General features: G+C 49.8%; 2 protein-coding genes across 4 annotated transcripts in view; one reads left to right on the top strand and one right to left on the bottom strand.

Annotated features, from left to right (window-relative positions):
- MYO1H (myosin IH) overlaps positions 1-2,013 on the top strand; it is a 45,214-nt gene extending 43,201 nt beyond the window's left edge. For all 3 annotated transcript variants that reach the window (XM_023646967.2, XM_070275315.1, XM_070275316.1), the window contains one exon: positions 753-2,013. In XM_023646967.2, coding sequence (XP_023502735.2) covers positions 753-776 — 24 coding nt within the window. In that variant the 3' untranslated portion in view covers positions 777-2,013. The remainder of the gene's footprint in view (positions 1-752) is intronic.
- The window catches only part of KCTD10 (potassium channel tetramerization domain containing 10), a 28,595-nt gene continuing 2,403 nt past the window's right edge, over positions 291-26,482 (bottom strand). Inside the window, exons 2-8 of the mRNA XM_001496871.7 lie at positions 22,206-22,419; positions 13,451-13,620; positions 10,713-10,799; positions 10,346-10,398; positions 8,528-8,723; positions 4,194-4,422; positions 291-1,524 (exon numbers count right to left, since the gene is read on the bottom strand). Coding sequence (XP_001496921.2) covers positions 4,198-4,422; positions 8,528-8,723; positions 10,346-10,398; positions 10,713-10,799; positions 13,451-13,620; positions 22,206-22,419 — 945 coding nt within the window. The 3' untranslated portion in view covers positions 291-1,524; positions 4,194-4,197. The remainder of the gene's footprint in view (positions 1,525-4,193; positions 4,423-8,527; positions 8,724-10,345; positions 10,399-10,712; positions 10,800-13,450; positions 13,621-22,205; positions 22,420-26,482) is intronic.

Genomic DNA, 26,482 nt, shown 5'->3' with positions numbered 1-26,482 from the left:
ACTGTGGTGTGATCGGCTGGGCTGGGGCCGCGGGCTTGGAAAGTAAGCCATCGCAGGTCTAAGGAGCAGAGAGGCTTGGGGACCACTGTGTCTTACGAAGAAGTGGAGCCTGAGTGCTCGGGATCTGCCCTCCTGGCAAGCAGGACACAGAGCTTGTCTAGATCTGCTTTTGCTGGGAAATGACATACTAAAAGCCAAGGGCTGAATCTTTAACACGTATTTTGTATATATATCGAGTATTCATTACTTGATAACAAACTAATTAGAAAATAGTCTATCAACATGGAATGTCTCGGACACATTTAAATTTATATACATTTAACTACGAAATTGCTTTGTGGATGTAGGTAGTACACACATAACATAATTGTCCCTACACACAATTACCTCCTTCAGAGACAAGTTAAAATATTTAAGCATTACTCTGATTGTAAACTATAAGGTGATCTTTCAGTTTACGTGTTGTCTTAAAAACTTTACACCCCTATGTGTCTCTCTCTTTTGGAATCACACAGGCTATCTTCCTGCTTGACCAGCTCGGGCTGAAGATGCTAACAGGCCTCAGTGGGCCCGTTTCTCGATGCGGCTCGTCTTGTGGGGGGTGGGGCAGGAGATGGTGTGGGAGGTGGGTTGGCTTCTCGCAGCTCGTTCACACCCACCTCCATGATGCTGACAGTGGGGTGACAGCTGCATCCTCCCAAGTGAGGCTACGTGAGACACGCCTCTAAGCCTAAGTGTGGACTCTCCCCCAGGTGTCGGTCCGCATGCAGTCCTGATAGAGGATGACACTGACCTCTCCCATCACCGTTTCTTCTCCGGCTGAGGAAAGCACCCAGGAAGCGGGAATGTGATCCAGTTAGCTACTCCTTCAAGGAAAGGTTACAGCAGCTCTAGGAGCAGGGTCACACGGGAAGAAGCGGAGCGGCATCTATGCCAAAGCCCGACCCCAGCTTCCCAGGTGCCCTGTGGCACTCAATCAAAATGTCCTCCTCAGGGAGCCAACCTCAAGTCACTTAAGGGGGTGGTTTTAAACTTTCCCAAAGGACCTCCACTCGATGGGTACTTGAACATGTCATCACAGGGTGGGCAACAGGCTCTCCACCCTTATCAAGCTGGCCCCAAGTCACAGTGAAGTATTATGTATGGTCTGAGAGTGAGTACACGAAATTTCATAAAGCTGCAAAATTTGAATTTTGTGCTAAATAAATGGAACTTAGAAACACATCCAATTCCTTAGCATTTCTGAAAGGCTCTTCAGTCCAGATGGTGAGGTCTATCTGCCCCACCTCCCCAATAGTAAATCGGTGGCAACACCAGCCGACCCATTCTGCTTGTTCACAAGCCCAGGCGGCATTCCCGCCCAAGACTTCCTTTCGGGGTTCAAGTTCAAACACTACCGAGAAATGACTCCTCTCTTCCGCCCTGAGCAACTTTAAGGTGATAAAGTGGAATGTAGGATCTCTGCCTTGTTCTCTTTGCTGTAAACTGCAACTCAGTTCAGGGGCTCGATTGTGCTGGGCGTTTCTGAAAAGATCCAGAAAACAGATTTAAATGGGATCATGTAACTTTTATTTTACATATGTCCACAAACGCTTGTACAACATACAGTGACTACTTCTAAAATTTATAGCATTTTTTTCATAGCACAGAGAGACGGAAAGGTTAGTGATGCACAGATGTGTTACAGTGACTCGGGTGGAGCCCTAAAGATAGCACACACTCTGGAGGAAGGGCTGAGTGTCGGTCACACTTAGGTCTGAACAGCTGCTGTAAGGTACAGGTGAACACTCCTAATCGAGGGCGGGGGTGCCTGCACAGCGATTAACCCCTAATCCACTGCACGAGGCCCCAGAGAGGCTGTGCCAGGAACTGCCTCGGGCACCAGCCCCCAGTCACCACAATCAGAGGGCGAATTTGAAACCTACTGAACTCAATTACAAGGGACCAAACGCTGATCCACTTTTTAAAAAACTGTAAGCTATTCCGATGTAATAAACTGCACTCTTTACCAAATCTTACACCAGTGTTTTACTTGCATGGTTCTTAAATAGAAATATTGACTTTTGTTTGCCCTTAGTGCTAGCATAAGAAAAATCACTTCTTTGTAGAATATACTGGATAACAGAGCTTGGCCCAGCCAGCACTCTGTCAGCTCGCGGCTAGATGCCGCTAACAGTCGCCGCATTCACTGGGGAATGTCTTATGAAGCTGCTCACAGCCCAGGGGAGCAAAGATTCAAAACTACAAATGCAAAGTCGGAGGAAAAGTGAAAGTAGAGAAACTGCCAGAAACATTAGGTCATAAGGTGTAGGAGCCCAAACTAATCGTTCTACAAACTTACTTTTCACATAAACATTTAAAAAACAGTATTTATACGATGGCTTTTCCATTCCTACAGAAAACATCAGAACTGACATTCACTTTAACTTTCTAAAAAAGTTCAACCCAAACGGCAGGGTTGGTGTTTACAACTTAAACAGTATAAAATATTTACGAGACGTTATTTTTAAGCCCCTCCTTTCTCAGCACTTAACGAAAGCCAAATGGCCTAACATGAAAGTTTCCCGCACACGGTTTAAAAAGCAGCTACCCGATACATGATTTTTAGGTTCCGCCATGATTGTTTTAACGTTTTATTGTGGGCTTTGCTGCTGGATACAAAAGAAAGGCAGACACTGTCACAAGTAGGGCAGTACGTACAAAGTCCAAGCTGTAAAAACCATTTCAAAATATAAACTCGTTTTTTGGAATACACTGTGTCAAAGGCTGCCCACGTGAATACCTTTGGTATAAGACGGTAACGTTTCCCTTGAAAAGCAGACAAAACCCATCCATTCCCTTCTACACATCCGCATCTCCTTGAACTACTCTACCTAGTCTAGTCTCAACCACCATTATCAGTCACAACTCACTTCTGTCCCTTCTGGGCGCAGAGGAGACAGGGAGGTAGGTAACCGAGACATCCATCGGACACGAGTGCCAGGCAGACAGCCGGGCTCCGGCGTGGGCCGCCTGTGCCCACAAGCACACATCCCCATCAACAGTCACACACATCCCCTTAACACACATGAATGTGGACACTAACTGGGCCCAAGAGGACCTGCTCGCTAGTGGCCACTCCCTACCGTGTAAAACTCAGAGGCAAAGACTTGAAGGGGAGCTCCCAGGTGACGGCTGTCCTGAGACGGGCGAGCTGCCCTGGGGCTGCTGGTGTGAGTGGACACCAGGCTCAGAGGACAGAGAACCTGGGGCCACATTTAATTTCTGAGCAAAAGGTAGGGCATCCGCTTGTGGCAGCAAGCCTAGCTTAACAGGGAAGGAGGCCGAGGGGGAAGGAATGGATCACGGAGCAGCAGTTTGCCTGTTACCAGGCCACATGGCCTTCCTGGAATGGAGTGGCTCAGCAAGGAGAGCAAGTAGAAGGGGCCCAGAACAGAGCAGAGCACTGGCTGCCGGAGACAGCTCTTCCCTGAGCCCGAGATGCGGGGTCCCAACAAACACCAGACCACAGGCCCACGCAAGGTGGCAACAGGCCTGCCCCTTAAACAGAGCTGGGCATCTGGAGCTACACTAGGAACAACTTAGAGGCACGAAGCTCATCAGGCCCCATCTCCACTGCTACAAGTTGCAATTTACTAAGAAGCTATGGGTGCGAAATCCTGTTGCAGAAGGCACTGCGAGCAAAGCTGTGGGGCTTGGGCCCCATCTGGCGCACAGGAACTGGGAGCCAGTGTGCTGGGCGGGAGGGCTAGGAAACAGGGAGCTCACACACACCTCTGGTGGCCACCAACTGCGGGATCCCTCTTGGAGCTGTCAAACTAAACCCCGAAGGGAACGCCACCCAAGAAGCTCAAATAGGTAGTCAACACCCACAAAAATAAATACTGAAATAAAAGTTCTCACGTACACTTCACACCCATTCATACTTTTCCTCTGAGAACCAGGAGAGCCTGGCTCCAAGGCTTCTCGGCTTCTCACGGAAAGTAGCGACCTTGGACGTGTTCAACAACAGGGGTGCATTCACCTGGGCCAAGACAATCCATCACCTTGTTGAGAAATATCAAAACAATCATCTGGTTTGTTAGAAAAGTATCTCCAGACTCCGGGGGAAGTGGAGGGGCCCGGGAGCCGGGACAGGATCTGAGTGTGGAGCGGGGAGGGGGAGGGAGGGCCAGCGGCTTGGCTGCGCTTGCCTGCTCACTGGTGGAGGTGGGCCCGGTCATCTGGGCGCTTGATGTGGATCCGCCGCACGCGCTCGATCCGCTCCCGTTCCCGCTCCTCATCCTCGTCCAGGTGGTGGGAGCGACCAGCCGCCCCGCCTGTGGCCTCCAGGAGGGCATTGTCAGGTCCCCGGCCATCCTGGGCCTCATACAGCAAAATATTCAGGGTCTCCTCATAAATCCGGGCTTCAGGGAATTCCACCTGTGTCCCCACAAAATACAGGGCAGATAAGTTAGCATCACACACACACTCCACAACCTCTGCCGCCACCCAGTACTTCCGAGCGGGGCCACCCGCTAAATCAGGCCCAATAGAACTGTCATTATTATTTTTACAGTAGTTGTTATTTTCAATAAGCAACACTTACACAAGGTGCTAAATTCGCAAGAGACAAAAGTGATACAGTGAAGTAAGTGTCCCTTCCTGAAGGCAATGCTTCCCATCATCTTGCCCTCTCTGAGAGATAAATATATATATTTACACATATAAATATATATATTCACACACTATATACATATATACTCACATTCTGTAAAACAGAAAAGGTGGCCCAATACACAAACTCTTCTGCACTTTCCTCTTTTCCAAAACTTTAACTTGGAGATCATTCCCCATCAAGGAATTATAAAGAATGTGACAATGCAATTAACCAGTTCACACTGATGGACGTTTACGTCATTTCCGGCATGCTGCTACTAACATAACAAACAAAGCTTGCACACGAGCCATCCACACCGCAAAGCAGCCTTTAAAGCAGTGTACTTTTGAACAGGGACCAGCTGAGGACCTTCCTGAAATGGACAGGATCGCTCCTTCTTGGTAAAGCACAGTGTCTGCTTGCTGCCTTGGGGCTAAGGCCCCATGAACGACAGGAGGGCTGCACAAGGGGTCCCGGGCACCTGACTCCCAGAGTAGAGACTCTGCTTTCAAGGGCAGGGTTCTGGGGTTCGGGAGAAATGGGAGTGAGCACACCCTGCCCCGACTTCCCCACGGAGGCTACAAAACCAGGAGAGAGTGTGCACAGCAGCTGACTGAGGACTCTGAAACGTAAACAGTCGCAGGCGGACTGGGAGGAAAGACCAGACCTTGCAGAAATACCAAACCAGCAGTGAGTTTACTGTTCTCCACTCCCTCCCCCCGCCCCCGCCAGTATCCCCCAGCCTGAGCTCCACCCAGCCCGTAGGCCTGAAATGGGCACCTGGACAGAGAGTGCCCCAGGGGAAGCTAGAGTCCCCCAACATGCAGTGTCAGGCACGTTCCCTGTTTTTCTTTCTTTTTCCTTTCGCTGTTTTCTTGCACCTCAGTCCCTGAGCAATCTCGCGGCAGCAAGGGCCAAGGCAGCAACCGGAGCCTGTGGGGGTCCAAACGCTGAGGGAGGGAACCTTCTCATTACAAGAGCTGTGGTCTCAACGGGGTGGGTGAATCCCTGCTCCTGTTTTTCTCTATCTTCATGCCGCTTGGCTCCAGATACAGGCAAAGTCACAAGAAGTATGTGGCAGAGCGGGGTAACCAAAGTCCCAGCTTTCTGGCCAGATGACTGAAAAAGGAGAGCCCAGGGAAACGGAAAGTACCAAGAAGACTAAGAGGTAGGAAAACAGCTTCTCGAGGCTGTGCATGAACTCCTGGGCTCACCCCAAGTTGTGATCTGACGCTCAGCAGCATGCAGAGACTTCAAGAACTGAGCAATGGGTGAGACCGCTACCCAGGACACAGACTGGCCCAGAGCACAGCACAGATCTGAAGGCTTTGCAAACTCGATTGGCGGAACTACCACCCACAGAAAGCTGGTTGGGCTGAAGCCAGCTGGGTCAATTGCCTGTTAAAGCAAAAATATCAATATTCTTCTTAGGATTTAAACAAGCCCTAGAGTCCTACAACATTCCAAATGTCCAGGATACAATTAAAAACTTCTCAGCGTACCAAGAACCAGGAAAATCTCAACTCCTGAGGGAAAAGATAATCAACGGATGCCAAAGCCAAGATGACACAAGATGCTGGAATTATCTGACAAAGACCTGAAAGCAGCTGCTATAAAAATGTTGCAACAAGTAAGGGAGAACACTCTTAAAGCAAATGCAATTACAGGAAGTCTCAGCAAGGAGAAAGAGGATAGAGAGAAGAACCAAGGGAAAGTTGTAGAACTGAAAAGTACAATAACCAACACACACACACACACACACACACACACACAAACCAACTTGCTGAAAGGGCCTCAACAACAGAACGGAGATGATAGAGGACAGAGTCTGTGAACTTGAAGACAGGTCAACAGAAGCGACCAATCTGAGCAACAGAACAAAAACAGACCAACGAGGGGCAGATTCTGTGCTTAATTATCACCTAGCCCTCAGTGAGTCAGAATTAAGAACCAAATGGACAATGGACATATTAAACATCTGCTTAATTTCAGCAAGTCATACCTTTTCCAACTTAACCACAAAAAAGTTACATAATGATGAAAAGAAATAATAAAGCACTTAGAATTCTGTGCCAAGGAAGGTAAGATAGCAATTATGTAAAACGAAACCCCAAATGGAGTATCTGTACAGTTACTTGAGACACCAAAACACGAGTGTTGGCTCCAAAGCAAAGCTCCCAGAGGTTTGGGTGAGATGAAGGAGGAACCTGTTCCTGTAGGAGTAGCCGTCCCCAACACCAACTCCTTGGAAAGCCAAAGTCACATGCTTCCCCTGGATAAAGGAGGAGGCCTTGGGGACAGGATGGCAGAGCAAAGGGAGCCATGGGGAGGGGTCCTGGCCCTACCACCAATCAGCCTCACAAACACAAGTACAGGCTCGCTCTGGACCTGGCCGCTAATCTCTAAACGGCTGGGACCAGACCACGTGGTCTCTTTGCTCCTCCTGAGCTCTGGAAATGTGAAGTCAATATTTTAAAGCTTAATCAATCTGATAATCATCCTTTTAATATCCAAGGGCAGAGGTAACCCATGTATATGGGGGGAAAAAAAAAAGATCAAGGCATGACAAAGTGGGAAGTCTAGTTACAGGTGGAATTCACAGCCCTAAAAGTAAGCTCACAGGAGAGAAGAGCATGTGTCCTGCAGATGCAGCAAGAGGAGCGAACGATTCTGGTCCCCCAGATGTCTATGAAGGAAAAAAGGATCTCAGTTTTTTTCCCTTCTTGGCTACCCTGAAACAATATGTATCTTTTAGGATATATTCTGAATAGTAAGGAAAAAATATATTTAAGAAAGAAATCCCGCAACTCTGGTTTCTACTTTGTGGTGTGATTTTTCTCACATTTGCTTTTTGCTTCTGAGGCCAGCTCCAGAATCCCCCAGAACTGTGTGCTCCTGGAGCTGGAGCAGCAATGACAGTAATAACCTGAGCAGGCTTGTAGAAAGATGACCAGAGGCATGAAAATTGGCCCTTGGCAGACCTACCGCATGTTCCTGTTCAGGAGATTTCCCTTAGATAGGTTGAGAAGAAAATGACAGAATGTATGGTATGATTTAAAGAAAAAGAGAGAGAGAGAAAGCCCAGTCGCATAGCCCAAGGAGGGTAGGCAAGCAGAGCACTTAAAGGGAGTGAAGTTCAACTGATAGTGGACAAGATTACCAATAGCACCTGCAGTGTGGCCTATCTTTGCAGGACAGCACAGCGACAGCAGTCAAGGGAGAGGCCAAGTCTCTTGGTTTGGAGGGGATGATATAAAAATGGGTCCAGAGTCCAGATCAGTCAGGGAGTCGTGTGCTTGGAAGAAAGCCCACAAGGCTGGGAGCTAAGGGATGCCAAGCATGCCGGTGAGGGTTGGGGGCTGCTCCAGATCAGTGGGTGAGAGGACAGACAGATGGCAAATAAGTAGTAGGTCATGACTAGGAAGCCAAGGCCAAGACCCTGAAGGTAGTGCCATTCCTCTGATGAGAGAAGGAGAATGGAGCCATGCTGGTGGGAAAGGATGCTGTGTGGCGGAGGGCAAGGAACTATACAGGCAGTGTTTGATCCCTGACGACAGGAGGAGCGAATGCTGGCAGTGAGGTGCACACGGGCATAAGGATATGTCTGAATCAACATTTACAGCAAAGGGACTTAGGTGCAGTATGACTGTCTCTACTTGCAAAGTGTCAGAAAGGAAAAACAATTCTGTTTTTCTAAGACATACATTTGGATCTTTCCAGGGCCCAAAAGATAATGAATATTTTAACATTGATTATGCAACCATGAGTCAAGGAAAACATTTTTAGAGCCTTGCCTTCTTCAAGTTTATTTTGCTCAAGTGGAAAGGGAAGTTGTACAAGTACATATTTCAGACTGGCCACTCAGAAGCATGCGTTCGAAGCCCCTACCTTGGTCTGTTTCTTCTCAGTGGCGTAGACGATGGAGGTACAGCAGACTTCGGCAATCTTGCGGCCCTGGCCGTAAAAGGACCAGCAGCAGATTTCGTCCCCAATGACATCCTTTATGAAGAGGACCCTTCCGTTGAAGCGCAGAGACAGCTTATCAAACAGTTCGATGTTTTTCAACATATTGTCGTCAGAATTGCTGCAAAAGAGCATTTGATAAGGTGACCACAGCTGGTGCTAACTGCCACCACTCGCTGGGCCCTTTATCTCCACTATCGCATTTCAACCTCACGATAATTCCAAGAGAAAGGCACGTATAGTCCCCGCTATGCAAAGAAGGAAATTAAGGGCCTGAGGCCAAAACAAAAGGTAGCTCTCTCCGCTGGGCCTTTGCTCCTAGCCAGCATGGCTAAAGCGGCGCTCTGCAACAGCCGGAAACGGACGCTGAGACACTGGGCCTGCGGGCACAGGGCGCCAGGGCAGCAACGTGGGGCTCCACGCCACAGGAGTGGCAGAGTGGAACTGCCCAAGCGGGACTTTTTATCCTCGGCCAGTTTACGGGTCTTGAGTAACCCCATCAAATCCCCCTAGATGCCTCAAGTTGCTGACTGAGAGCCACGTGTTCCCAGAGCCATAAGGCATTCTAGAAACTTGCATATATTGCTGGGGGAATGTAAAATGGTGCAGCCACTTTGGAAAACAGTCTGGCAGCTCTTCAGTGACTAAACCTAGAGTTGCCATGGGACCCAGCAATTCTATTCCTAGGTACTGACCCAAGAGAAGTGAAAACATATGTCTGCACAAAACATGTAAACCAATGTTCACAGAAGCATTATCCATAAGAGCCAAAAAGTAGAAACAACTCAAATGTCCATCAACTGATGAATGGATAAACACAATGTGGTCTTATCCACACAATGGAATATTACTCAGCCATAAAAAGGAATGGAGTACTGACACGTGCCACAACATGGATGAACCTTGAAAACATTACGCTGAGTGAAAGAAGTCAGCCACAGAAGGCCACATAATATGATTCCATTTACAGTAGTCCCCCTCATCCACAGTTTCACCTTCTGCAGTTTAAGTAACCCAGTCACCTGTGGTCTAAAAATATTAAATGGAAAATTCCAGAAATAAACAACTCATAAGTTTTAAATTGTGTGCTGCTCTGAGTAGCGTGATAAAATCACACATCACCCTGCTCTGTCCCGCCTGGGACATGACTCACCCCTTATCCAGCATACCTGTACTGTGGTGCACAGGAAAAAACCTAGCATATACAGCATCTGGACTATCTGCAGTTTCAGGCATCCACTAGGGGTCTTGGAACATACCCTCCGTGGATAAGGGGGGACTACAGTATATGAAATGTCCAGAGTAGGCAAATCCATAGAAACAGAAAGCAAAATAGTGGTTGCCTAGGGCTTAGAGGTAGGGGGAAGGAGCTGAAGGGAAATGGGGAGTAACTGCTAACGGGCACAGGGTTTCTTTTTGGGGTGATAAAAACGTTCTAAAACTAGGTAAGTAGTGATGGTTGCACAACTCTGTAAATATACTAAAAACCAGTGACCCTCAAAAAAAGACTCCTCTAGCTGCCTTTAGTATGCTGAGTTGTATACTTTAAAAGGGCATTTTATGGTGCGTGTGAATGACATCTCAAAGCTAGCTAGCTATCCATCTAGGAATCAATCTATCTATCTGGGCATCCCAGAGGTGCGGAAGGGCCACCCTCATCTGAAGGGAACGAGCGGAGCTGGGCCCGGCTGGGGTGAGCAGCTCCCCCAGACAGCGCAGGTGTCTTTTCCGGCTGACGCTTACCTGGTATATGAGTATTTGTTGTTGCTTCTGTTGTAGAGCAACTTCACGGCTGGCTGTGGTTGTTTTAAGAGAGAAGAAGAGAGTTACTTCAAGTGCAGGTGCGATGACCCACTGGCTCCCCACAGGGCTGGGGCCCTGCCCCCAGGCTGAAGAGGCAGACAAGTGGACTTGCTGGCTGGAGTGGGCCTGGAGATGGCACGACCCAATAGCCGGGGAACACAGCATGACCTGTAGGTTCCCATTCTTAACCCCTTCTCAGGCCATGCTCAGGCAAGTACACAGGACTTACTCAGAAGAAGAACTTATTCAGAAGAAACCCCATCATTTCTGGTAGCAGCAGAAAGCCACAAGGGAGCCTCTGGCTTACCTTATTGGAAGTCGCTATAAGTTTCTGTTCTTCCTTGGATGAGGTGATGACAGGAACTTTGCAGAAAGGCTCGTAAGCATCTTTGTTCTGCGGGAACAAAATACATTTCAGCCTAGGGGGCCTGGCAGCATTGGATAATTTAAGCCAAGCTGCTGGGCAAAGACAGGCTGGCGAGGGGAAATGGGGCAGCCGTGCCTGGGAGAGGAGGATTCCTCCAGTGAATCAGGGGAGGACGGAGCGTCAGCTTCTCCAGGAAGGCTGCTCTCCGGCCAGGGCTGTCATATGCCAGGGTGCTCAGTGAGTACTAAAAATGATGACACATTTCCACAGCCCAGGAAGCCACTCAAAAGTAAACCCGAAACGCGGCAGGTGAACGTGATTGAATCCAAAGCTCCTAAAACCCCACTACAAAGACTGCAGAGCAATAATAAAGGTCCAAGTCCATAAGGAGAGAAAGAACAGGGGAAGTGAGGTCTGCAGACAAGATGTCAAAAATTCAGGGCTGGAAAGCAGATGACAGCAGTGATAACCAAGGGGAAGGAGAAAGCTGAAACCCAAGTCAGCAAATGGGCAAGACTCCTAGAGACTCCGCGGAGACCAGCTCTGAAGGCTGGGCACAGGGCAAGAGCGGAGGATTGCTCGCTGGTGGGCAGAGGCACCACTGAGCCCCCCAGATGGACCCCCTTCCCCAGTCGGGCAGAAGAAAGATTCACTTTCCTGGAGTGGTTTGTGCAGGAGAGGACAGAGTTGAGTTGCTATTCTGAACACAAGGAAATTAAGTGACCGATCTACACACTAAACGGTGACCTCCCCCATGCCCAGCCCTTCCCCTGCTCAGATCTCAGCAGGCGGCAGTCAGGCTTACACCCACCAGGCGAGAGAGTGGAGGATTTCTCTGCAGGGAACTGCCTGTCTAAAAAAAGGCTTAGAGCTTCTGACACTGGGGCTCCTGCTGAACAAGTCATCACGACGGAGGCCCACTGGACAGCAGGGCCACCACGCACTATCAGCTCTTCAGGGCCTTGCTCTTAAATTTCAGCAGACGAAGGACCATCAGATCATACGTGGAAAGCCTCTCAAACATGAGACCGCAACTAAAACAGACAGAAAAAGTAAGGCCAGGAGAGAGACGATGCAGGGAGCAGAAAGAAAACTTCCAATAGCATCATCAGACAGATGAGAGCAGATATGGCATCCTATGAAACAAGATCAGCATGCTGTATAAAAAAGAACACTCAGAAGACAAGAAAAGGCTCTTGGAAATTAGAAATAAGATAGCAGAACTGAAAAATTCAATGGAAGAGCTGAAAAGACAAAACTGAAAAAACCCTCCGAGAAAGTAGAACAGAAAGATAAAAGAGACAGGAACTAGGAAGAGGTCAGTCCTGAGGTTGAACTCAGACTAAGAGAAACCACAGAAAGGGAACCCAGGGGGCACGTCTCCCTGCCAAGACAAAGATGAAACAGATTCTCTATGGGTCTGAGCATACCAACAGGAGACTGACCGTTCTGAGAACTTAGGGCTAAATTAGGGATATGTTCTTAGAAAACCAAGCAAACAAAACAAGGAAGCAATCACTAACTCTGGCAAACTGAAAAGTTACAAGAGAAAGAAAATAATCATTGTATAGCCTGTGGCTCAACTCTGCACAATATTTAAACATCACAATGTAAACTCTGAATACTGATTTAACCAAAACCGTGATAAACCATATTAGGAGACAGGAGAAGGAATATGTGTACGTAAGTTCAGTAGTGGTTGGGGGTGGGGGTGGTTCATGAGCTAAATTTTAATTTTCTATAGTAATGCCAGTAGATAACGTTGAAAACTGAAATGTCAATAAATAGCAACACAAGAAATATGAAAGCAAAGAGAATTGCTGAAAGAATTAAAAGAAGCTGCCTCAGGGGTGGGGGTGGGTGGGGGGCATATAGCGCTGTTACTGACATCAACCTTGCAACACCACGTGACTTTTTAAATGATGTACATGCGGTGCTTTAATAAACATAAAAATGGAATAAAAATAATCAAGGCAAGGCTACAACATCCAGTTAGATTTACAGCGAGTCCACACTCTCAAGGCAGAGGTGGTGGGTGGAAATAACTGTCCTCAAGGAGCTGCGCATCACGGGTACTGCTCCAGGAGAGAGCCAGACAGACGTGGCTCGGACGAGACAAACAAGAGCCTCATAGACACAAAATGCGATTCCTATGGCCACCTGAAGACACTCTTCTGACTCTCTGCCATGTCCGAACTCCACTTGGAATAAATGGCTGCTCCGTCTAGAAGTGTTTTGGTTTTGTAGGGATTTTACTAGCACTTGACTTGACCCCAGTGGTCCTGCCCCAGGTCCAGCTGAGGAGTGAGGGGTATCTGTCTGTAGAGATTGTGCTGGGCTCTCAACAATGACCTGTGCGGTGAGAACAAGTCCCAAGATGGGTCCAGAAAACTGATCAAGTCATACACCTCATGGCTCAGTACTGACGGTTGCAAGGTACATACGACCCAACACCATGGGGACTAAAATACGCCAGAGAGTAATTAGGTGGCCTAAGCCTTAGAGGGAAGCCTCTCAGAGGTCACTCTGACCAAAGGGGAGAGGCTCCAGGGTTAACTCATTAACTCTCCCAACATCTCAGTGAGGTAGGAACTGCTCCCATTTTGCAGAGGGGGAAGATGAGGAAGGCAGGTGGGTCTGTGCCTCCCCACCCTTACGGAGGAAAGAATGATGCCTACTTGTAGGGCTGCCTGGCACTCTTCCACCAGGCCCTGGACCAGGTAGTACTTGGCTTCTGCCAGCAGCTCCTCGATCTCCCGGCGGCTCTCAGGCAAGGGGACCGCCCCATCACGAAGGTAGTTAAGTATCGTACCAAAGTGCTTCCCACATCGGTCAATGAGGATCCAGCCTGTGTGGAAGGAAGGGGAAGGGAGGAGCTGGTTAGAAGTGCATTCCTCTCTTGGAAGGCACTGAGGAGAACTGAGGTGTCTCTTGGCTCCTTCCACCTCCCAGGGGAGAGCAGGACCAGAGAGGGTTGCGGCCCCACCTGCCTAGCTACCAGCAAAGGGCTGACCAAGCCATGCCAGGGCAGCAGGGCCACAGCCTCCAGGCCCTCCTGGCTGGAGACAACCACACTCTGGACTCTGGTGTGAAGCTCTTTTGGGCGCTAGGGCCCCTGAGGCCTAAGAGCATCTTTCTAAAGTACCCTCAGAAACCCCTTAGACAAGTATATCCCAAGAGGGGCCTAGTGCACCACATCTGGAGAAAATGGGTCCAAATAACCACACCCCAACAATAGGGGAAAGGCTCCTGGGGGAAAAATATCTACTCCCTCTTTCTACAACACTTTTTTCACACTCCCAAATAAAGCCATCTCTAAGGAAGCAGAGGCTCACTCCCGCAGACTGCGACCTCTGGCTCCCAAGGGTGACCTGACCTCCAGACACTCACTAGCATCGCCAGTTATAGATGGGAAGTTCCCATAACTCCCCAAACGAGCACTTATGGGCTAATGACAGCAATCAGAGAGAAAATGGAGACAGACCCTGCCCTCAAGAAGTTTGGTCTGCCATGGGCAGATGGCCCTTACTTTTACTAAATACAGAAAAACATCTCAGCTGCTATTGAGAACCAGGCACGGTGGAAAATTCTTGGGGGTGGGGGCCAGAAAGGCGCCTCTTCAGCTTCTCCAGTCCTCTCCAGTCTCAGCATGGCCTATTCCTCCAATAGAGATCCCACAGGGTTTCAAAATTCCTCTACTGAAATGCAAACGTCCCTGGGAATAGCATTTAGAGGAAGAAACAGGACTGGAGCTGGGAAGAGAAGATGGGAGCGAAAGGGAGGCAGGAATGGAACAAAGACCAAGTATGTCTCCACAGAAAACATGAAACACAAGAAAGTGGCCAGACAGCTGGGGAAGACCCAGCCTCCCCGAGCAGCAGGGCGGCCCAGGCAGGGGGCTTCCCGGGTCTCCTGCCCCACATCACAGGGAGACCGCACCCACTCCCAGGGCGGTTAGGAGGTTTAAAGAGGAATCAGTAATTTTACACCCGCTTTCCCACTCCCTTTGCTCACAGTGTGGGAGAAGGGCCACGTTTCCACCCTACCACCACTGAGACCTGCCCTGAGTCTCCCGCACACCCCCAGGCCCTGCATTGGTGGCAGAGGCCAACAAAAGCCAAGAGCAGCAAAGGCACCTTTTGCATGCCCAGAGTCACAAGCCTGCTCACCTCCTCTACCCCCACTGTCCCCCAAATCCAGCCCAGCCAAGCGTGCCCTCGTGGTTTTGGTGCACGAGCTGGTACTCTGCAACAAGCACCAGGGCACTTGATGACAAGGCCATTTCCATGCTCCCGCAGGCAGCTACTCCTCAGGCCATGGTTCCTGGGCCTTCGGTTAAAGGTCTGGTCTCCTCCCTCCAGAGCCTTCCACTTGGTACTTCCACACTGCGACGGGTTCCCAAGTATAGCGGGAAGAATAATCTCCACTCGGGGCAAACATAACGCAAACGTGCAGCCTGGAGTGGAACCCTGGTGTCGAGGAAGAGGCCTTCACAGGCGCGGTCAGTCACATCACCATGACAGTGACTGCTGGCCATCATCCACTGCTGCTTTCTGCATGAGACACAAGGTACGGACTCAGTATCTGTCATGCAGCCCAGATGCCACAGGGGCCTTGAGCAAGCAGGACAAATGAGTGCAGGTGGGCCGGGTGCAGAGACCCCAGGCTGTCCAGAGGGCAGTGCCCCACCCCCTGCTGGTAGGGTCTTCCTGCTCCAGGCGAGACTGGCCAGGCAGGAATGTGGGCCCAGGGCTGCGTGAGCCTCTGGTGTTCCAAGCAAAGCCAGAAAGGCGGATTTCTCTGTGAAATCTCCCGATTTTTAAAGAATGGTAAACTAATTTCTTTAAAAACCAGTCATTAACCCACCATAGGGCAACCAAAACACATCTGCAGGCTGCATGGGGTCCGCAGCCACTAGCCTGCAGCCTCTAACCCACCCTGGGTCCAGTGCTTCTCTTCCAGTGAATCGACAGGTAGGGAAAGACCATATTATCTTCCCAACAGTTCTTTCTGAGGGAGGCCCATGCCCCTCAGTTTTCCACAGATCAAAACAGAGGCTCAGAGAGGTTCATGACATCCCTAAGTAAGTGAGGCAGGACCAGACGACAAAAAACAAGTAAGAAACTTGTAGGAAAACTCCTTTCACGGGAACTGAGAAGACAAGGAGACCCTCAGTCTTTACAGAAATGGCCCCACTTCCACCCAGCTGCCCCGGGAAGAAACTGTTCTGCTTCTGTCTGATGCTTGGACAACTCAGCTGCTTGGAAAGAGGGTGGGCCCTGAAATCAATTATCCAGGGACGGTCAAGAGTTTCCGTAAATGAATAAGCGACTGTGACACTGGGCGCCGGCTCAAGAATGCCGCTGGGAAATGCCTGCGGCGAAGGAATCATAGTTTGGACAAATAAGGGCAAAGGAGCCGGGTGCACTCTCCATGAGGTTTCAATTAGCATTCTGACTTTAAAATATCTTAGTTGCTTTGAAAGCATGAATCTGTCCCTTCGAAACAGCTCCAACGCCTAGCAAGAAGAAAAACGAACGGAAGGGAAGCAGCTCCTCGCTTGTGGGGCGTCTTTCCTGCCGCCACGGAGCACACGGGAAGGCTGTCCACGTCAGCGTAGCCTGGGGAGGACGAGCGGGGCGCAGACGGGCTCTGGGGCACTGCGACAGACACAGCGCAGCGGAAAAGAGCGCCGGTCTCTGCTGAAGCCCAGCTCTGTGCCTACGTGCTGGATGACGTGGGCGTTTCTCTTAACCTTTCTGTCTAGCAGTTCTGTCTGCTAAAAATGGTGCCTCACAGGGTCGGCAGACACGTCTGATGAGAGAACGTACAGGAAGCACACAGCGCAATGCCGGGTCTACTGGCAGCCCTCAAATCAGGTCTCTGCCGACAAGCCCTTTCCACATCTCATCATCGTTGCTGGAGCGTTGGCAGCAGTGACAGCGTCCATGGTGGCCTGTTCCAGCACCCAGGAGGGCATCTGCATGGCTTTCAGGGTACCCCAGAGGAGGCTTCTCTCGGGGTCAGGGAAACTGGGCCACTAGGCTCGCCTCCTCCCAGCCCTGCCAGCACACCACAGACTTCCTCTCCTCTTCCCCTCCCTCCCCTCCACCAGGGAGCCTTCACTGACCTCTCCTCTCCATACCAAGGTATTTATCCTCGCTATGTTTGTGGTTCCTAAACTTGCCTGTTCCTAAGTCACCTAAAGTACTTGTTACAAATTCAGATTCTCGGAAGCTGCCTCACTCCTAAATCAGAATCTCTGGGCAGGGTTTCTCAGCCCTGGCACTACTGACATGTTGGACCAGATGACTGTTATGGAGGGACCGTCCTGTGCACTGCAGGGTATGCAGCAGCGTCCCTGGCCTCTACCCAGTAGATGCCAGCAGCACTCCTACCCCCCAACTGTGACAACCAGAAATGTCTCTGTACAGTCCCAAATGTCCCCTGTGGGTCAAAAATCATCCCTGGAGCACCAGTGAGAGAGATCAAAGATCTAAGTGTAAAAACCAATCAACAAACTTTGAAGTATCAAAAGACACCATTAAAAAGGCTAAGACAATGGGGCCGGCCCGGTGGTGCAGCGGTTAAGTTCGCATGTTCTGCTTCGGCGGCCCGGGGTTCGCCAGTTCAGATCCCGGGTGCAGACATGGCACCGCTTGGCACGCCATGCTGTGGTAGGCGTCCCACGTATAAAGTAGAAGAAGATGGGCATGGATGTTAGCTCAGGGCCAATCTTCCTCAGCAAAAAGAGGAGGATTGGCAGCAGATGTTAGCTCAGGGCTGATCTTCCTCAAAAAAATTTAAAAAAAGCTAAGACAAGTCAGATTGGGGGAAAACATTTATAACATAAAACCAAAGAGATAGGATCCAGAATATATACTTTTATACAAAGCAAAAAGAAAAAAAAAGGAAAACAGGAAAATGCATAAATAAGATGCTATCAGGCAGCTAAAAGATGAAACACAAATGACCAATAAACATAGAAAGATGCTCAACACCCTAGAAATTAGGAAATGTTTAATAAAATAGAGCATCATATCCTAACCACGGGATTGGCAATAACTAAAAGGTGTGACAGGGCCAGCCCAGGTGGCCTACTGGTTAAGTTCGGCACAGTCCACTGCAGTGCCATGAGTTTGGTTCCCGGGTACAGACCTACATCACTCATCTGTCAGAGGCCATGCTGTGATGGTGGCTCACATACAAAAAGAGGAAGATTGGCAGCAGATGTTAGCTCAGTGCGAATCTTCCTCAGCATAAAAAAGAAAAAAAAATGACAGTGCCCAGTATCGGCAAAAATTCAGACTGCTATGGGGAATGTAAACTGACACAACTGCTAACATCTAATCAAGCCCAGGGTGCTATCCCCAATCCCCTCCTGGAAATAAACTCTAGGACAGAGCTCCCAAAGGTGGGTAAGACCTTAACGCTGCAGCCCCTGATGTGGCTGGCTGGGGTCTGGGAAGTCCAAAGCCTCTTCTTTTACCAAAGTAAAAATAGGAATTTCCAGTGTGCCACACTGTGGCAAAGGTTGGGAAGCACTGCCCTGGAGAAACTCACATGCACAGGGAGAGGGTTCAAGAATGAGAATACTCCTACTGGTGAACACTGGAAACAATCTAAATAACCATCAACAGACTGTGGATCCACAAACTGCAGTGCATTCCTAGAACGGACCCCTCGACTGCAGGGAAATGTCTGAACTAGAGCCACTCATTCATGGACTGACCTCACAAGCGTAATGCTAACTAAAGCAAAAGCTAAAAGCCTGCAGACAATACAGCACCATTTATATAATGTTCAAAACACACCAATGAGACACTGTCTAGGGACATAAACAGTTGTAGCAAATGCAATTCATGGAAAGATCCTCAACAGTGGTTCTCAACCCTGGCTGCACGTTAGAATCCGTGGAGACCTTTTCAAAGTCCTAATGCCCCACCACGCCCTGCCCAGCTACACCTGGCTTTCTGGGGGGACCCAAGCAGCAGGATTTAGCTCCAAGGCTGACTCGCTGTGCAGCCCAGGTTGATGTCTACCTGGTGACCCCAAAGCCGGGCTAGCGGCTACTTCCCGAAGGGAGACAGGCAAACAGTGAAGGCAAGGAGCAGCCCCATCAGTCCAGGGAGCGTTCCACGCCTTGTCTGAGGGGGGGCACAGGGGAGTCTGTCATATTAGTCACAATTTCTAAGCTCTCAGTGTACTTCAGAATTTTACCAACGGCAGGAGGCCTGAGACCTCAGGGAAACGAGTTGGCAGTGTTTCTACACGCCACACTGACTTCCCCACTAGTTTTTGAGGGAAGTGTGCTAATAATAAGATTAATGACTCTTCCTTAATCTGGTTTACAAACGCCCTGCTTCCAAAACATTAGCAAGAGACCAGAAACCATCTGAGGGGGGAAAGTGCCAGAGCAAGCAACAAGGACGAAGCAGGCAACTACAGGTGAGTGACAGACGGAACTCTTACTACAAAAGGTGCCACATGAATCCATGGCCAATGGCGACACTGACCAAGGGTGACACTGATGAGGACTTGAGTAAAAAGCTGGGGCTGCAAGAACTGAACCTTTCTGGGGAGGAGTCTGAGCGGGGCCTGCTCACTGCCACAGGGTCCTCATCTTCTCAGAAAAGCCCCCCACTGAGCAGGTAACTGGGACTGCAGCACACTCGTCCCTCAGGCCAGGCGGGCCACTTGTCCCCCACCACAGCCCTCCCAGCCTCTGCCTCCACACCCTGCCCCAGGCAGGTGCATCAATGAAGAACCTTGCCCTTTACTGAGTCTCCCAGTGTGTCAGGCACTCCACCAAGCGCTCTCTAAAATCCTCATTTAATCCCACACGACCCTGAAAAGCATCAGCCACAAACAATCCGAAACAAGGAAACAGGCTCAGACAAAAACTCACTCGCCCAATGTCACATCACCAGAGCTTAAATTAGCACAATGTCTGACACACAGAAACAGCTCCATAATGTTAGCCGGGACTGCTACCATGTGACAGAGCAGGACTAAAACCCAGGGCCATCTCACCCCGACACCCCTGTTCCTCTCTGTTTAGGAGTTACAAACACACGATACGAAGCTCACACAGGCAGAAGGGCAGGAAGCACAAGAGAGTCTGCCACCCGCCCTGGACCCCAGGCCCCCTGCCCGGAAGCAACCAGTTTCTCAGGCAAACTGCACAGACTTCTGGCAACACCATGCACCCACCGTTCTGCACTTTCAGAGCCCTTCTTCTTTAACCGGCACGCCACACTGCTGGACTGGCATTTCGGCCTGTTTGTGGCAAACTTCACTGCAGCTAACAGGCTTCCTAACTAAAAGCCAGGATGAAGCCGTGACATGCAGGCAGGGTGAACCTGAGGTAACATCGGGCCACGGCTCAACCTGTGCAGTGTCCTCATCAGGGGCCAACGGGACTGCTCTGCCTGGCACAGCGCTGGCTGGAGGACCAGCCACCCAGCCTGACACGCCAGGCCTTCCGAGGCCCCAAAAGGCCCTCAGCAGTAAATGAGAGGTTGGCCCATAAGGCTGCCACACTCAGGCGCCCTGGCCTGGGGGCTGGGCTCACATCCTCCTCGGACAGCAGACGGGAAGAGCCAACAGGTCCTGGGTTCAGTCACTCCACCTTCTCTAGCCCCGTAGCTTTAGAGAAAGCGCTTCACCTCTCTGAGACGTGCATTTCTCACTCATCAAACGGTAACAGCAGCACCCACTCCTCAGAGGGGCACGGTGAGGTTTGAATGAAATAACACCATAAAATGCCAGACTGTGAGCTTTTCATCATGACATGGAGGGGCTAGAGTTCTAGTGAAAGGAAAACAGCCGGGGCCTGGAGTGTCAGACAGCACTGCCTCCTGGAGACGTCGGGCTTTCCAGGGAGCACCAGGGAAAGGACGTCCTCTTTCCCTGGTGTTTAGAAAGCTGAGCAGGCCCACTGGTACCACTCCCACGCAGCTCCCATTGGGGGATGTGGAGCTCGAGGACTCTGTCTCTTTTGTGACATGGCATTAGGCCACCAAGGCAAGGCTTTCAAGGAGACGAGGCTTCCTCTTTGCTTCCGCAGCGACTCAGCCGCTTTTCCTGAGCCACACCAGAGACTGGGTAGGGCGGAAGAAAAACCACAACAATCCTGGGTTCTCAGATAAGGTCTGTTTCCTTCTGCAGCTAGGGCGCTATTGTCTTGATTTCCATAAATACTCCTGGGCAGTGCCGGGTGTAGCAGAGCAAAGGGGATCCTCCCACTCATAAAAAGCTCTGGCTGAGACACAGAAGGCAGCTCTGGGGCTCCGACCTCATCTACCTGCTGCTGGGCCAGAAGCCAGAGTTCACGGGAAGCCCAGGGAAGCAGAACTGTGAGCCCTGCAGCCTGGCCTCCTCCAGGACACAGAGGGCAACACCCCAGCCAGCAGAGTGCCCAAGCTCTGGCCCTCTTAGGATCGGAGAACACACTGTGCACACCAGCCTTAGGGCCCCCAATCCCACCTACTGTGTCAAAACTCACCCACCCTCCCTGGAACACTGTCCCTGGAAAGGCATGGACATCAGCATGGAGGCCAGCCTCAGGAACAGGTAGGGTAGGGTCAAGTCAGCCTGTGGTCTGGCCTGGTCTTAAGTAATCTTGAGCCAAGGAATGAAGGACAGGGCCATCTTTAAACCTCACATGACCTGCCCGTAAACCCAGCCAGGTAAGTATGGTCCCCCTTGCCAGGTGCTCTTGATTGTTCCAACTGGGTAGGAAGTAGGTATGGGAGGATCATTTTAAACAGTTCTTTGCCTTTTACTAACATGGCTTTCTCCAAGAAAAAAAAACCCAAGCACTGAACATACACCTATTGACTACTTGCTATGTGCCGACAGCCCCACGAAGCGGGTATCATTGTGCCCGTTCCCCAGATGGTCGAACAGGTTAAACAACTTGATTAGGATCACCAGACACTAAATGCGGAGATGTGAGTCTCTGTCAGGACGCCACCCTAGGAGGCCAAGGGCCCAAAGAAAATGCTCATGCCGCTCTCACACCTGCGTTTCACTGTGAAGTCACAGAACCATCGGTGAGAGAACTGGAAGGAAACCAACGAGGACAGCTAGTCCAGCCTCCATTTTACAGAGCTGAGGCCTGGAGTGGGGAAGGGACTTTCTCAAAGTCACACAGCAAATCAACAACTAAGTCAAGACTATGAGTCCTTGTCTGGCTGACTCCTACCCATCTTCAGGTCTCAGCTTAAATGTCACTTCCTCAGGGAAGCCCTCCTTGACCACATCCCCCAGATGAGACCCAGTCTCCCAGTTATTCCCTCTCAGGGCTCCCTGCACACCATGATAACACTGAGCACGACAGGAAGCCCGTACTGTGAGGATAGCTGCCCATGTAATGCTGGTCTTCCACACTAGAACGAAGCCTTCTCAAGTTCTGGAGGCTGGGCTTACCTTCACTGTCGGTGAGCACTTCCATGCGCCCGCTGAACATGGCCTTCAGCATCGTGTCCTGCTTGGTCAGCGTCTGCATGGTGGTGTAGTAGAGGGCTCCGCCCACGTTCAGCTTCACGTACTTGGAGCTCGGGCTCGTGCCCTTGAAGGAAGTGGTGCGGGTAGCAGCTGCGGGCACCGCTGAGCTCACCACACTTTCTCCTGACATCTCTTCCTGCCAGGGGAGAAGACACAGGGCACCAGGCCTGGTTGACGCCTTTCAGCCAGCTGGCTGAATCCGGCCTCCAGCTGTGTTCTGCTTTAGTCCGAGTATACACTGCACTTAAAACAAAGTTTGCTCCCAACGCTGACAACTCAGGAGAGTCCACAGAAAAATCTGGATTTCTGGCTTCTCTTAAAATCAGAGGCCAACAGGGCCAGCAGGGCAACAACTGGTGGGAGCCGGGGTACTGGTTGCCCGCCATGGACTGGGGCATTCCCCAGTCTGCCCCAAACCCCACCCAGATAGCCTCATATACTGACCTCACCTGCTGACCCCATGGACACAAGTTTGCCACTAACTCCTGTGTTCCAAGGACTTCCTTTCTGCCTGCTGCCTACATAAATGAACACCCTGCCTGCATCCTAAAGCAGCCTAAGGCACTGCCCAGGTCTCGTCTCTTTATTGCCACACACTGCTGAACAGCTAAAAGTGCCACCTTTCAGGTGAATTACAGATGCAATAAGCTTTTAGGAAATAGAGGGGAATCCCAATAACCCTTCTTAATACTTCCCATAAGGAAAAAATGTTTCTGAGGACTAAATAGAAATCAGAGCTCTTGGAAGCAAGTTATTGCAAAATTAGAGACTTCCTGTACTAGCACCGCCCCAAACAGCAAGATCCGATGATGTCTTCCTAACAGCACTGCCAGCTATCGGGTAGATCTCAAAGAAATGGACATGTGTCTGATTAAGCAGGGGGAGGAAAGGAGACAAGCACCTGGCACATGCGTACTCAGAGAAAACGTTTATTGAGTGGGTAAAATTCTACAGCTGGAGGAGATGTCCAAGAGTGGGCTGACTCTTTACCGACTCTGGGGCACAGCAGTGAGAAAGAGGCCGACTCTGGGGCACAGCACTGAGAAAGAGGCCCCTGATGGCCACGACCTGGCCTGGCACTCACATCTGGGCCTTGGTGTCCCCACTGAACACAAACGATTTCGCAGCACACCACCATCAGACACGGCCACTCAGTGGCTGACGGATGGATCGAGACACAAACAAGACCACTCCATAATTATGTCTGAACACAGACAAAAACAAGAACATCATCCAAAACCCAAAAATGAGCAGACATCCCCGTATCCTGGCTACTATGAGTCACTGCTGCTGCTTTACCGACTACAGCTTTAACCCCATTCCATTCTTCCCACCTTCCAAACGGGGATTACTGAGACCCCACCACAGCCTCAGCCCTGCTTCCTGACAGCATCCAATGCAGAGCAAAGCCCCACTTCCCTGACCCTCCCCCCAAATCACCCAACACCAGCCCAAATCCTCTTTCTGAAACGGCCCACAGTTCTCCCTCAATGCAACAAGTAAATAAATCCAGTTCTGTTTGTCTATTTGACAAACAGACTATTTGACTAGTTTGACTGTATGACTATTAGGTATGCTCCTGGGGGGTTTTGACTGGAGGGCACTGACAGCACGAAACTTTTAAAACTATACCCCGATACTGAAAAAGGACTATTTTTAAAATTCTTGATGCCTTTCTATCTTTTCCAGATCTCCCACAAGGAACACGTATTACATTTACAATTAGTAAAACACAAGTGTGACTTTTTGAATGGGAAAGGGACTAACAGCTGGCAACCTGCCATCCACCACTAATAGCACAGGCCACGGTGGACCTCGTGACCTCCATCCTCCCAAAAGAGCGGCCTGGAAATCACCCACTGGGGGACTGGTGTCCAGGCCCTGCAGAGTGACACGGAGGAGGAATGGCCTCCTGGAAAGAAAAGTGTTTTCTCGAGAAACTGTTTCTGCTTCATTAAGGGAAAATGTAAGAAGGCGGCAATTTTCCAAAAGCTCAGGCTTAGCTCACCTGGGGTCCCTGTGGCCTGACACCAAACATATAAGAAAGGCCAAGAGGAAGCGGCAGGCCCTCCTTTTTCGCTTTCCTTTGAACTCAGTCCCCAGAGACCAACACTGCCAGTTATCACCAACCATTTCCCCCAGAAAAACTCTGTCCCTGGGATGATGGCAGGAGCTTATGGGCTTAGAGTTTCTAAAAACTGTGAAGACCTGGAGAGGAAAAAAAGGCTTATAGTTACGGGTGGTTTTTTTGGGGGGGGAGGGGTTAGTTAAAGAAATTTGCCCCAAAATGGAAATACTTTTTAAAGTACCCTTTCAAATCTACATGTACACAAAAATAAACATGTTTTTGGGAAATGGTGTAACGTTTTTTAAGGCACCTCCCATCAGACAGACAAAAAAGTCATAAAGTATATTTTGTTTGCTTTTTGGCTTTCCAATACCTTTTGAAAGATAACCTGCATACAATAAAGTGCATTTTAAATGTAGAGTTGGATGAGTTTTGGTCAATATATGCATCTGTGTAACCCCACCTCCAATCAAGATAGAGAACATTTCCACTGCTCCAGAAAGCTCCTCCAGGCCCCTTTCCCACTCCTCCCTCCCAGAAGATCCCACTGTTTTATTTTCTACCACCACATTTGACTATTTAAAATCCAAAGAGCGCTGGGAGACGGCTATTGTTATTTCCGCTTTGGAGATTCTGATACCACAGCCACAGAAGTTCAGTCACTTCCCAAAGTGAGTTGGTAAGGGAGTAAATGAAGGACGTGGCAAGTCCTGCCTGGAGCCCATGATTTTATCAAGGGTCATGCTTGGTATATACAGAGCTCTAACATATAACTTGAGGAAGGGGGGCCCTACTCGCCTTCTTTAGAAAGTTCAAAAAAGCTCTGAAAAAAGATGGGAGGCAACGTGTGGCTGAGGGCTTGGGTTTGGAAGTCAGACCTGAGTTGAAGTCCCCAGCCTTGCCATTTCCCAGCTCTGGGAGTCCGGACAAGTCATCTGAGTCAAGTCCTATCTATCAAATGGGGACAACAGCCACACCTGCCTCCCAGGGCTGCTGTGAGGGATGCCACAGAGAGCACTCAACACAGCCCCTGGCTCAGAGCAAATACTCAGACACAAAGCACTCAAACTACGACTATTTGAGAATGTTCACCAAGTCTCAGATTATCTTCTCTTTGGAGCCCATTTCCAGCTCTATGCACAGCTGACTGAATCACTAAGAGATGAAGGCAGAAACCATCCTGCTCTAGCTTGAGACTCCAGAACAGACAAAGAAAGCTCTGAACCTCTCAGGAGCCCACCCCTCCAAAGGTCAGTCTCCTCAACACCAGAAGAGGCCCTTGGAAAAAACGTTCTGGCTGTGTTCATGTCCCTGAGCCTGAGTTACGGTGAGCTGAGGACACAACAAGCCTCTCACAGCAAACCTCTCTACAGAGGCCACCGCTACTGGGATCCTGCTTTTTAACTTGTTTCAAAGGTTTGATTTCGTTATTAATGAGGTTGGGGAGCTGGCACAGGAGAGAGCAAAATTGGTTACAAGAAACAGAGAGGTAATGATACTGAAGGTATTGGTTACCGTTTCTATTCAATCAGAAAAGAAGTTTATTCCAGTTAGATGGATAAGTCAAGCCTTCTCTCTTTTCCATTTTCCCTGAGTATACTGTTGCTGATTCTAAACAGGGGCCCTCCACTTGGTTGCACATAGGAATGCCCTGGGGAGCTTAAGAAAATCCTGATGCCTGGGTCTTACCCATGGAAATCTTGATGTAATTGTTCTGGGGCTGTGGCCTGGGCAACAGAACTTTGGAAACTCCCCCAGGTAATTCCAATATGCAGCCTAAATTGCAACCCACTACTCTACAAAGTTCTGCATGCCTTAATTAGGCCATAACTAACTTCATGGTCTTGGAGGAGCTCCCCAACCTCTTGCTCTATTGGCCCAGTGAATTCCCACCCAGGCATAAAAACAAACCACAGCATCACAAACAAAAGCACGCCCCTACTTCACAGCTTCAGAGCCACAGACAGGAAGCAACTGTATGCATGCTTAAAAACAAAAGTCAGCTGGAGGGGGACCGTTGACACGAAAGGAGACCTGGGCAAGTACAACAGGAAAAAAGGCACCAAATCCCTCACCTGCAGATGTTTTCTACACAGATCTCTGCAGACCTGTCTCCCATGCATGCATATGT

Source organism: Equus caballus, chromosome 8 (assembly GCF_041296265.1).
Source record: "Equus caballus isolate H_3958 breed thoroughbred chromosome 8, TB-T2T, whole genome shotgun sequence".
Taxonomy (NCBI): Eukaryota; Metazoa; Chordata; class Mammalia; order Perissodactyla; family Equidae; genus Equus; species Equus caballus.
The sequence above is the reverse complement of the archived record's forward strand: the minus strand, read 5'-3'. Positions and strand labels throughout refer to the sequence as shown.